General features: G+C 48.4%; 2 protein-coding genes across 6 annotated transcripts in view; one reads left to right on the forward strand and one right to left on the reverse strand.

The window, feature by feature from the left end:
• The window catches only part of Rdl (Resistant to dieldrin), a 97,924-nt gene extending 89,904 nt beyond the window's left edge, over nucleotides 1-8,020 (reverse strand). For all 5 annotated transcript variants that reach the window (XM_076829988.1, XM_076829987.1, XM_076829986.1 and 2 more), the window contains exon 1: nucleotides 6,801-8,020. In XM_076829988.1, coding sequence (XP_076686103.1) covers nucleotides 6,801-6,898 — 98 coding nt within the window. In that variant the 5' untranslated portion in view covers nucleotides 6,899-8,020. The remainder of the gene's footprint in view (nucleotides 1-6,800) is intronic.
• LOC143378348 (uncharacterized) overlaps nucleotides 1-13,010 on the forward strand; it is a 305,064-nt gene that overhangs the window by 103,672 nt on the left and 188,382 nt on the right. The gene's annotated exons all lie outside the window — the stretch shown is intronic.

Raw genomic sequence — 13,010 nt, forward strand, 5'->3', positions numbered from 1 at the left:
ACTTTATTGGTAAGCGTGTACGCCGCGAATTACGGCCAGTCGTTCAAAACACGGATTGTTGTCGTTCCATTGCCCGTGAAATCACAATATTGCCGCGATATTTCTGTCGAGCTGCACTTTCCGTCGAGCGTCCGCGCGTTTCGAGGGGAGAGGAACGATGGGACGCCAGCGAATTTCGGATCCCGCAGCCTGGGAACATTTCGACGCTGCGGAATGCTTCTTTGAAACGCCCGTAAAGTAAATTCGTCCTGCGCCGCACGGATGTTGTTGCGCGTAGTAATTGTTTGCACTCGTCACGAGCAATTATTTGTGGTTACAATCGCGGTGCCCCGCGGTTCGGCGTGGCTCCGTGCGCAGAGTGTCGAAAGGCGTGAAAGCCAGTTCGAAGCATCAACTTTTCCAAGCCGGCCCCGCTTAACGGATTCGTAATCGTTCATTTACCTCGGAAGCTGCTTATGTAAAACACGAGCCATTAGAGGAGCTACCTGTAACCTTAATTAAATTTCGCGAGTATCGAAGACAAAGGGTAGTCGGAAGCAGGGTCGGGAACCGTTTCAATAAAGCAGAGGAAAAACTAGATAAAGCTTCGCGCGATATGACAAAGCGTTCCAGCAGCCATTCGTTCCTCGTTTACGAACTGGAGTGGGAGGGCAGGGCGCGATTAAAACGCAGATTAACTCCGTTATGTTCGATTGAGAGGGCTAAAAAGCAATTTTTCCAGGAGTATCCTCGCGAAACGGTGTAACTAGACGACAAGCACGGCGACAGTGAAAGAGGAAGCATCGCGGAGCTACAAAGTTAGAGCTCGCGAGGCGCAACGGCAGACCGATGAAACGCGCACCGCGAAATTGGGATTTCTTTTCACGAGTTATGCTCTTCAACTGTCATTCATTGTGTCTACTCCAGGGAGGGAAAGAAAAAAAGAGGAAGCCAGGCAGCAGTGTAACTGTATAGGGGGAGAAGGAGAATCAGTTTCGTCGGGATAGTCGTCGCACAGCGGCGCGCGTTTTACGCTACCGCGAAAAGTGGGTCAGAGCCGAATGACTTAGCGCGTTTTTCCTCGTTTCCGCGGCAGACGATTCTCCGCTTTCACGGCAAAAACACGACTATTCGCGGCCGTGGGTATTGAATTCCTGCTGGTCCTACCGGGCCCCTCTTCCTTCCGCCCACGGGGGAATTGGTTTCAGAGGAAGCCACGAAAAAGATGACGCGCGCCAGCTTAATGAGATGATCATTATCTGTCGCGACCGGTGCTCGAAGATCACAGACTTTCGGGGCCCCCTTCAACACTTTCGACGTTCAGTCTTACTTTGCCGCGATCACTCGAGGGTCTCGTCCCTTGCAAATGCGTGCCGCTTTTGAGGGGGATTAAGTCTCCGCCGGAGTGAAATCTTTTATGCAGAATCTTGGTTGGTAGACGAAGTGTCGTTTTCTTTGCTGCGCTGCTGTAGCCCGAGGATAACTTTGTTCCAGGATTAAAGGGGAATGCTTTCGCTGCGGTATATATTAATACAAGCCCACAGATTACGTATTCTTCAATAGTTCCGCGTTAGCGAACGATCAAACGGGAGGCATTACTTTTCCAAGCGTCTCGTACAATTTTTATTTTATTTATTTATTTATTTATTACGGGACAAGCCCAATTTGTACAATAAAGAAAAACAGTGGCATACGTACAAGAACTAGAAAAAATAAAAAGAAGAAAAAAGAACTAAGTAAAGTTTAGTACTGCCCCTATTTTAATCTATGACAATTTTGTGCAGTTTGCTTTTAAATGTTTGCAATGATCCCCAGAAAAAATTGATGTGGTCTGAGTAGGAATTGGCAACGTCGACGATCCGATTTGCAGGATCGCGAGCACCAAACTCAGATTTGGTGCTTGAACAATAAAAGGGTGTTCTTCCTCTTAAGTTTCTGGATGGTGCATAGAGGGAGATATTCCGCAAAACGGCAGGAGAGTCGATGCAACCATTAACAATCTTGAATAAAAAACATAGATCGGCAATTCGCCTACGCTCCGATAACGTAGATAGGTTCAGGGACGCAAGAATTTGGTCATAATTGTGGTTATCGCGTGACATTGGACGGCTCATTTTATAAGCGGCAAACCTAAGGAATTTGTGCTGAACTCTTTCTAGCAGTGAGACGTGTTTCAACTGCAAGGGGGGCCATATTATAGACGCATATTCTATTATAGGCCTCACTACAGTGATATATAGCAATCTTAAAATATGAATATTCTGGAAATCCGACGAGAAGCGTAAGACAAACCCCAAGTGTCCTAATAGCAGAGTTAGCAGTGACTCTATAGTGTTTAGAAAAGTCTAATGTTGGAGATAAGTGAACTCCAGATCCTTAATTTCATCGTTAAAACTTATGGATGTTTTTCTATTTATTTTTTTTCTATAGTCTCTTAAGAGAGCGTACTAAAGGTAGGTACTACAATATTTCTATGAAAACTGTAAATTATGCCCGAAAAAAAATCTTAAAAATGGCTTACTTTTCCGGCGGTCACAGTGGTGTTCCCCGTTAAGCGCGGTGAGAACCATTTGGGATACGATGACCGTCTAGCAGTAGTCGTTGGAATGAAGCGTTCAATCGCAAAGTATAGATGACTGTACAAGATATCTACGGCTTCGTCAAGATCAGGGATCATAAGCAAATCGTCCCATCGTATCCCATTCAGATAATTACAAATTCCACGATAGTCACCGCAACTAAATTTAAAATATTCATGATTATCCCGTGCAATGTGACACACACCCGAGGTTCGAATAGTTACATGTAACGGGGGGTGATGTTCATCACAAGGGACTAATTCCTCAATAGATCGAGCGCAGATGTCATTATTGTTTGAGAAAAACAGATCGAGAGTGTTGCCACCGGTGTTTCGGATGGCGTTCAACTGATAACAATTGTGATAATTTTAAATTGTCACCGACTGAACTGTTCAGAAATGCAAAACAGCGTGTTCGTTTATGGAGGTGCATGTGTGGGGTGTGTCTCTAGGGGTGGCCGATAAGTAGCGAAACAGAATCCTTTAGTTAGCCTTCAGAAAGTTTTCGGAGTGCACACTTCTTAGAGAGCCTTTCGAGAGTTTAGCGAATCCACAAGTATTCTGAGAGCCTTCGGGGAGCCTGCGGAGTATTGTTAAGCCGAGGTTTACCCGAGTTACGCGATGCAGAAGACTATTTACGTTCGCATAATCTTTCGGTACAACCGTGGACTTAAACGTCGCCAAACGTGTATTCCGCTTTAGTCAAACATCATAGTATTCCACGTGACAGCTAGGTATTCTCGGCACGAAACTTTCAGATCACTCTGAGAAAATAGACCGACGAAAAGTCTCTGCTCTCGGACGTTAAAGAACGAGGCTAAAGAGCTGTCCGTATCGCCCGAAGCTGCCGGCCAGCGTCTCCACCCGGCGAAACGTTGTTTCGTATTCCATGTGTACGTAAAGCCCATTTCAGTCCCCGTTTCAATCATGAAATCGGGGACGTGCACGTCCATGGAAGCACACCACTCCCGCCCTTATGGATGCACGCCTGGCATACTCATGAGCGGGCTTCTGGTCGGGGAAATAGAGAAACGTGAATGAAGATGGTGGCGAAGGCACGATTCCGGGTCGAGCTCGGTCCCGGTGACCGAAAAAGGGGATGACTCGGGCGGGTAGGCGCGGAGGATGACGAAGGAGGACGGGGGGAAGGACGAAAAGGGCTGTTCCCCTCGATAAGAAAAAGAGGGCTGATGTGTGTCGGTGGTCCACGGAGCTGGTTCGCGGGGGTCGAGAAGGGGTGGGTGTGGGGGTGGGTGGTAGCGACAGCGGTGCGAGAGGGTGGCAGCGTAGGAGGATTTGGAGCTCTGCCACGTCGGGAGCACCCTCCTGCTCGAGAGCTCTACTGCGATCACCGATACCACACTACAGAACGTCCGCGGTTGGTACTCGTAGGGGCTTGGAGGAGGCTACAGAGAGGCACGGCCCTCGAGGAGAAAACAGGTGGAACGACCCGGACTCTGCTTGCTGGAAGAGCGTAAATATTGATAATCCCTTCGACTATACCTAACTACCCTCTTCCAACCTCCCTGGATTAGATAGCGGAGTCCCGGCCAAAATTGTCGCGGCGCGAGGCGACGCGACGCGCCCCGTTCACCCCTCCATTAGAGGCCCGGCCGCTTTCGCTATATCATTTCAGATAACGCGTTATTTTATTCCCAGGTTATTTGCGTTCCCAAATACGATTACGGTGTCTTGTTTCGTTGAATAATTATTGCGCGCTTGGCGAGGGGATGAGACACACCTGAGGTTCGTTTTTTAAACGGGCGCGTATTCGTGGCGAAAGGTTCGGGGGTGAAACACCCCTTCGAAGTTCCTCAACTGAAATGGTCACTCTATAATTAAAGTATGGCTGTTTCCAGAATCGAAAAGTGTTTCAGAAAACACTTATCAAAGAATTCTTCCACCCCTACATTGTTCCTTGATTAAAACGCTCGGTACTTGTTAGGAATACTTTTTCATGCAGATGCATTTCTGGAAATGAGCACACCATGATCTAGAAGCCTTAGGTTAATGGTCTGTGCTGTATTAATGCTTATACTACCCTGATACGTGTTTCCTATCACGTGAAATGGTTTCCCATCAAGTTCATTGAGATTGATTTAACCTGGGAAATCGCGTTACAGAGAAAAGTTCAACGTTCCTGTCGGTGGGGCCGCATTTACAAAGAAAACCTCTGCGCTGGTGCGATCGGTTAAGCTGTCACTGGGTGGCAGACGGCCGTTCGCTAAACGTGTTAAACATTGTCGGAAAATAGCGGTCGATATCAGCGCTCGGGTTGCAGAAACGTTCGCAGATTACATATATACCCGAGGCGAGTGGATCGCGCGTTAATGCGAGAAGGGATGAGCCGGTACAACTAATTTCAGCTTCGCCATTGTTCTCACGTCGCCGCTGTCACTAACGAGACACTGGCTGCGTATCCGACTAAGCCTCCCTACATCACGTGATTGCATTTATTAACCAAATGTATATTCCATTCGGTTATTAAATGCTGAAGACTTCGCTGGCGCCTAGCGGATACGGTATCGCTTCCACGCTTTACAAATTCCATTACCGTTTTCCTTTTGACGCTCCTCTGTTTCTTTAATAGTATTCCAGGTGTGGGACTTGCACGGGGAATATCTTTCGTAATTATTGGGGAGTAAATAGGTATCTTTGTGGGAGAAACGGGAGAGTAGATTTTACGGGTAGTTTCGGAGATCGATGTTGAAGATTTGTTATTGTGTTTACTTCTCACTGATTGGAAAGTATGTTAGCTTGCAGGTATTTCTTGTGCTGTAGCACCGATAACTCGTCATCTCCTTGGACAACACCCTTTATATACTAAAGAGGAAGCATTCACCGCAATAGCTCTAAAGATCAATGACAGAAATCGTACCAGCTCGCACCAGTACAATATTCACAAACTCTTTTATCATCTTCCCCTCGAAACGCCCACTACCCAAGCGGTAAAAACTGCAGAATCTACCACAAGTTCCCAAAATTAGTGGCCACAGAGTCTGTTATCGAACCGACGATAATTCTCACATCGTAAACATCTTGCATAGAACGAGAGCTGGGCCGCAATTAGGCGGAAAGCTCCAAAGGCCGATGCAGTGATAATCACGTGACAAATGAATTTTTCAACACGACGGTAAACGCGGCGGCGTCCATTAAAGCGCGAGACGACGCCTTGTCGTCGTCTTCGAGTCACGAGGGGGTGACGTCATTGTGATCATTGAAAGAGCGTGCGCCCGCTGGTGGTGCCGTGCATACGTCTGGGCATGCAACGTAGCCTGCATGTTTCCGCTCATTTACATGCAATCACGAACGTGCATCCAGACAGCGGCGAAGGCTGTACACCCTCCCTATTGTCGGCGCTGCCGTGTCAAAGATGGATGTCTCGCGTATGTACACAGGTACACTGGCACGTGGAGGGAGGAGGTGACGTCGGGAATGGTACTCGCGGTCGGATGGTCCAAGGTGCCTGGGGAGAAAAAAAACGCTACACGATCCCGAGCATCAGAATTTTTCGCTCACATCGCACCTATTAATAAACGTTTATCGACCAATCCCGCGCGCTCCGCTAGCTGCGTGCCCGCGGCCCGAAACATGTAATCGAGATACAGGATTATGGATCATTAATTAAATCCCTCCGCCTAGCTGACGTTGAATCAGCTGCGCGCCTATCGATTCACAGCGCGGATATTTTGGGTGTATTAAGCCTCGCCGATTCACTGTTACCCGTGTCCGTGCGAGGTGCACGCGGACAGAACCGATTCCACGAGTAACCAGTCTCGGGCTAGACCAGCACGCCTAACGTGTTGGTGCCAAGTTTAGCGGCTCGGAAGGCCGCAGAAGTTCAAAGGGACCTTCGCACACGCGGCAAGTCCGCGAGCAGTTTCACTGACTATCGATTCAGCCGACTGGGGTGCATTTCTGCTCGCGAATTATGCACGTCCCCGTTGTGGAGCGTAGATGAGGGACTATTCCATTCTATCAGTCGCTATTACCGAGTTCGGCACATTCGGGGGATAGAGTGCCTTCGTTGTCAAAGGCAGGATTACGGCCGATGATAAAATCAGTGCTCGCGGAGATTATGCAGATTCGGTTATTCAAGGATTACTTTTGGGCGTACGGAACCGAACTAGAAGGAGGGTCCTAAGTTCAAGGACCCAGGCTGTATCGGGGTCGAGTTTAAGGTGACGTACTGGGGCAAGCGGGCAACACTTTATTAGAGAGTAAAAGAAGGAGGTGTACTTACGCGGCTTGAGCGAAGGGTGCACGATGCGTGGCGGGCAGCAACGCGACCGTGGCCGCGAGGAGGGCGAAGCTCCAGGAGGCGGCGTGGAAGGACCTCATATTATCCGTGAAGCGAGACGGGTCGTCCCGAGGTGAAGCACGGCGCGTCGCCGTTCGCTGTTCACGTCAACGACGAGGACAACGACAAGGACGTCGACAAGGACGTCAGCGGGTGTCCTGAGGCGTTGTTACCTGGCGCGTTGACCCGGCGCCTCTCTGCGTGCCGTCCGCGTCTCACCCTCCCCCCTTCTTCCTCCTCCTCCACCTCCTCCTCCTCCCTCCCTACCTCCCTCCCACCCGCCCCGCCCTCCTACCTCCGTCTTGCTCTATCCGTCTGCTTCTCGGCCTCTGCTTCCTCGTACTTTTTCCTCTCTTCGCGGCTCAGGTGCGACTTGTACGTTTCACCTCCGGGTTACGACTTCACTGTCACTCGCGTTCGACCCTCGAAACACTGTACTGTCGCGGCTCGAAATCGAATCACCTCGCGCGATCTCACGTCCAACGGAGTCTCGAGGGAGATCGGCCCTCCTTCACGGGGACGGTACAACCTCACCGCTTCCGTCACACGCGACTATAGATCACAGCGGCGGAGATACTATCCCTAACCCCCGTGCCGGCAGCCGTCACACCGAACGCTCGGAGCGGGGTTACGCTCCCGTCTAATCACCGCACGTCTTCGCGGGTGGGCAGAGTCTCGCGTGACAGTCTCGTCCCGAATCTGCGGCAGGTTCACGACGTCGCGTCGCGAACTCTCTCGTCGAGGCACTGTTCCGACGAGCGTGTTCCTCCCGGTTCCTGGCGACTTGTGCGACACGAGCGATCCGTTTCTCCCTTGTTCGTTCACCTGGGACAGAAGGATCAGGACGTTTCAGGAGAGGCAGGGAACGACAGGGGCCTGGCGGAGGAGGGAGACAGCGGCGAGATCCTCCTCGGAGAGGAATCCTCTCTTCGTTCGGTTCCTCCTACAAGGTCGGAGCCGCCTGACCGTCGAGGATGACGTCCTGCCGCTGGCTCCGCTTCCACGGGATCCTTCCTTCGACGATGGACATTTCTTCTCTCTTCTCTGCTCTCCTCTGTCGGCCTCTCTCGCACTCTCTCTCTCTCTCTCTCTCTCTCGCTCCCTCTCTCGCCTCGCTCGCACTCTCTCTTGCTCTTCTCTCACGGGGACACTCGGTCAGCACCCGCGCTACACCGTTACGCGCTCGGGAGTGGCGGCTCTCGCGTCTAGCCCGGCCGTATCACCGCGCAAGCGCCCTTCCTTCTTGCCTGCTTTCCCTGCCTATCTGCCTACCTGCTCGCCTGCTCGACTGTCTTCCTCTTTCACCCTCCTGATTAGCTCTCCCGAACTCGCCTGCCGCCGAACCGCCAACGATGTTTTTCTACCTGTGTTGGCCGCCCACCTGACTGCCTATTTCACTGCGAGCCCGTTCTCGCCATCCCGGCCCGCTTTCAGTCGCATTTCTTTGCAAATCCTGCGTTCCGGGGCCTCGTCGGCACACCAAATACCCCTTTCTCTCTTCTGTCCAGCCAGAACCAATCGCTTGTCTGTCTTATATGGGCTCCTCGCTCCCTCCCCTTCCCTGATTAGCCCGGCTGACTCCTCTACTTCCGAGGTGGTACTCTCCTAACTGCCTTGGCTGACCGCGTATCTTCCTATTCCACTGCGCGCTGCATCTCACGAGCGTAGTCCGCTTCCAATCGAGTTTTTATTTAACGCTATGGTCGAAGGGCTTATTAGGGCATGTCTAGGAAGACGCTTTGCCTTTTTTGCCGGCTTTCGATTAATCTCCAGCCTCCTGTCGATTTTTCCACGGTGCTCCGTTTGAAAGGTGCTCGCGATAATGCACGTCCCTCTCCATTTCTTCAGATTAAACTCGATTTTTGCGTCAAAGGCGCGTTACGTTCGAGCGGAATCCCTTCGACAACAGTCCCCTTTCCAACCACCATCCAAAGTACATTCAGCCGGCCGAGTTTAACATCGTTTGCATCGCAAAGTCGAAATACACGGTACGAAGAGAGGAGATACGTGCACACGCCTACGTAAGGGATATCGGAATCCCTGCGTGCGTTCGGTGTGGTAGGGTAATCGGTGACATCGCAGGTGGAGCGGATGCGTGTTCTTTCCGACCGCGTGATTGTGAATCGAAAGCTCCAGTTGCGGGATAAACATTGCATACGCAGTGGGACCGCGCGTCTGCGCGTGCCTGCGTGCCCAAACCAGCCAACTATGTCGTTGATGTATCTGTCCGACTCCTTTCCATTCGCTTGGTCGTCCGAATGTGTATCCTCGTCGATGGCCAATTAACCGTGCCTCTAATTTCTCTTCTTCAACATTCTCACGCAATTTGATATTTTGTTCCGCGCCTCGAAAGGTATTGATTTCCCCGAAGATGGGAATTTCTTACTGTATTTATGAATGTAACAATTTTCCGCTGTACTCGAACTTCGAAAGTACCATCGTGCGTCGTGTTTCGTGTTTGTTGTTCATAAAAAAGAATGGCACGAATGGAACGAAGGGTATACAGTAAATAGCGAAGTTTTATTAGTCTTTTTGCCGCATAGTATGATACTCCGAAGCGGAGTGCGGCGCATAATGCTGCCTTAAAGTCGCGCTGCGATATTTGGATTCCTCACGAGCGTGTGCCTTGTAACAGAGTCTGAATTTTCAAGCTTGCATTGGTTTCCGTCGCTGTGCTCGGTATATAATTCATAAAATACAGAAATAGGGGCAGAGGAGCATCGCGGAATAAAGGATGCTTCGTAAATTGTGGACGGAACTTGAGAAGTAAATCTACCACGTAAATATAATAAACAAGATTGTGCAAACAATTGCCCTCGAAGTGACTACCCCGGGGTTTGAATACAAGTACCCTTGTTCATTACGGATCCTGTCTTCTGGCTTCGTAACTCCTTTTAATGCGGTGGTAAAAATCTCCGCGGGTAAAAATTCGAAACTTCCTCCCCTGGGAGGAGCAGTTATTGAAACACTACGAATGGTTGTAACTTATAAATAAGGTCGGACAATGTCGAGTGTAAATGTTTTTAGTACTTTCGTGTGATATACCTGTAACGTTACTGTCGTACTTAACGAGTCAGCCTAGGCGTATAGAAGTATTGCAGTAGAAGCAAGAGCTAAGTGACATTTCGATTGTTAATAAATATATGGCGAATGATTACTTCATCCATTGGCTCTTGATCTTTGGTTAAAGAGTACTTCGTTGTGTCTATTATAAAGTCGTGCTCGCATGCCTGGGTAACTCGACTTCCCTGTTTAACAAGATAAATTAATTGCTCCTGCGTTCTGCGTGTGTTGCTGACGTCAGTATGCACGTACGCCTCTGTTCCTTTATTTTATTTATACCTGCGAGTACGTATAGAACAGTTTCACCTCACTCATCGTTAGTAACTTTAAACATCTCTTCATTCTCCACGCCAGAAAAGCTGTATTTAATTAGCAACAGAACGTACAGGTACACGAAATATGGCAAAAGAGACGTGTAAATGGTAAAATACGTCTAACCGAAACCATCGCTTTCCAAGGTAAAATATTTCTCTCAAATAATTCTTTGACTCACTGTAGGTACTTAGTGCACGTACATCTTCGATATTACAGAGGAACTTGAAATAACATTTTACACGCCGCGGTACAATAGTTCAGTTACACACACACACACACATCAGCCGACTGTTGTGGTCGACCTTTCGTCACGCTTCGAACTTTCTAAAGGGGTTGGAAATAGTCTTTGAGGGCGGCCGTTGGTTAAAGAGGAACGCATCGAAGAACGACACCGTCGCCGACCAAACAGGAATTTCGCTTCCGATTTTACAGGAAGATCCTGTAATGCGGTAGTGTCCGCGAATTAACGGCGTGCAAGGTTTCGCCCGCTACGCTCGCACGGCTGAATGTGCAGGAAGCGAGCCACGAACGAGAGGGAAGGAGCGGACAGGAGCCGCGGGCACGAGAGAGACAGAGGGGGCGCAGAGTCGATATTACGGCCCTCGAACTATTGCTCGCGCAAAAGTTCGTTCGACGGTTTAACGGTGGCATTGCGGGGTAACTGGAGAACCCATTGTCGAATCTTCATTGCATATCGACGCGATCGATCCCATTCCTCCCCGTCGGTGATCCTCGAAACTGAAATGCCTCCTCAAGGATCGATTCCTCTGTTTCCGTGTCCGTTACTTTCCCTTGTTACATCCGCGTGCTTTAATGAATTCGGTCAGCTCGGGATAGTTCCAAGGATCGGGGAAGTTCAGCAAGTGTTAAACTTTAATCCGTTACCGGCGCTGCCGTGATTATTCGACGTGCACCTCTACGGGCATTCAGCTGATTTACAGGATTATCCTGAGGTGTAGTCATTATTTGTGGGGTCAATACATATCGATTTGCATAGATTTATTATTATTGGCAAGCTAGACACTGGGCAGAATATTTCGATTGATTGGAAATAGAATCACGAGACTTTCTCTTTCAGTCACTTTAACAGGAGCCACTTTGTGACATAAACGGTGACGCGGAGTCTCACAGGCTCCGCTACGTTATTCACACAAAAACTATTAGAGGACAACGGAAACTACAGTCATGTAGTTTATAAAAAACAATGAAATTTGATTTCAGACTTGCTGTTCCATAGTTACAAATTCGATAAGCTCGCGTTGGGGGTCTAGAAGATTAATTAGTAAATTAAAATTTATGGATGTTTTTCTATTTTTTTTTTGTATAGTCTTATAAGACAGCATACTAAAGATAGATAATACAAATTTTCTATGAAAACTGTAAATTATTCCTGAAAAAAAATTCTTAAAAATGGCTTACTTTTCGGACCGTCGCACAGTGGTTTCAAAGTGCCTTTTTGTGGATAAAATTCCGTATCTCAGTGAATTCTTAACCGATTTTAATCTTTTTCTGCTCGTTTTGTCGGGGATTTAATTTACTAAAATGTCAAACAGTAGTTTTCCAAAATTTTCTTTAGGGATTAAAAAAAAATTCTGAACTCTTGGTTCCGAAACAACGAGTTTATTAACCAGTTTTTTTCATTTAGTTAGTCTTCATCCATATATTCTACATCTTCTTTATAATTAGACAAAAGATATTTTGCGTTGGGCGAAGTGTTTTTACTTAATTCTCCTGAAAATAATTAGTGTTACTTTCGTTCCCACGGTATGTTACTTTCGTCCTACCCCTGCAGGACAAAAGTAACAATGACAGTCACTGTGGAAAACTGCCATAACTTTTTAACTACTTATCACTTAAGGCTGAATCTGGGCTCAAATGACGGACCAAGAAACATAGTATCTTAAAGCACAATTTTCATTTTTATATCTATAAAAGATAATTGTAGGCTAGGCGAAATGTAAAAAGTGTTACTTTTGTCCTCGCTCTCCCCTACTCGAACACTACGACACACAAGAAGCAAATTAACTTCTACTAATTTTAAGAAGCTACTTGAATCCAAGTGGTACACAAAAAAATAATTCTGCAGGAGTCTCCCAGATTCCAAATCACCGGTTAAGGGTTAAAAGAAGGCAAGGGAGTTCGTGTAACCCTTGGCACCTTAAAATCTGTTTCCCTATGAAACTACAAGGTCCATACGCCCGCTGTTTAATTACCTCGGATTAAAATATTACTGTTAAGGATCCGTGGTCCACTAAGCTACCCTACAGCAGATGTTCGTGAATTACTTCATCTAAGGACACCCCAATATCCGATAAGCATGGAACACCTGTACCATGTCGCAACTGTTACCTTAGACACATGGGTCGTCGTATTCTCTGTTTCTGTATTCATTCCTCCGAAAGCCGGCGGTGCCATCCGATCTATTTCGAACGTTTCAGGTATTCCGGGCGCAATTGGGTGTTGCCAAACGGGGGATGGGAGCTCGTTTCGCGAGGTTTGAAAGTATCTTTGCGTGGGCTTGAACGATCGTTGACCTTCCGGGGGCTCGTACGTATCGGCTGCAGCCAGTTATTGCGAGCCGGTGCGCGTTTTATTTCCCCCTCGTGCTCGCTCTTAGCGGGCCTAAAAAGCTTCGATCGCGAGGCGGCCGCGGCGACTCGACTCGACCGCAGACTAGCCTTCCCGCCTCCCGGACCCCTTTCAACCCTGCCTGACGGTATTATATTTTCTAAGAAGCGGTCGGTCTAATTTCAGGGACGGTTGGAACGCTTCCCT

This window comes from Andrena cerasifolii, chromosome 1 (genome assembly GCF_050908995.1).
Source record: "Andrena cerasifolii isolate SP2316 chromosome 1, iyAndCera1_principal, whole genome shotgun sequence".
Lineage (NCBI taxonomy): Eukaryota > Metazoa > Arthropoda > Insecta > Hymenoptera > Andrenidae > Andrena > Andrena cerasifolii.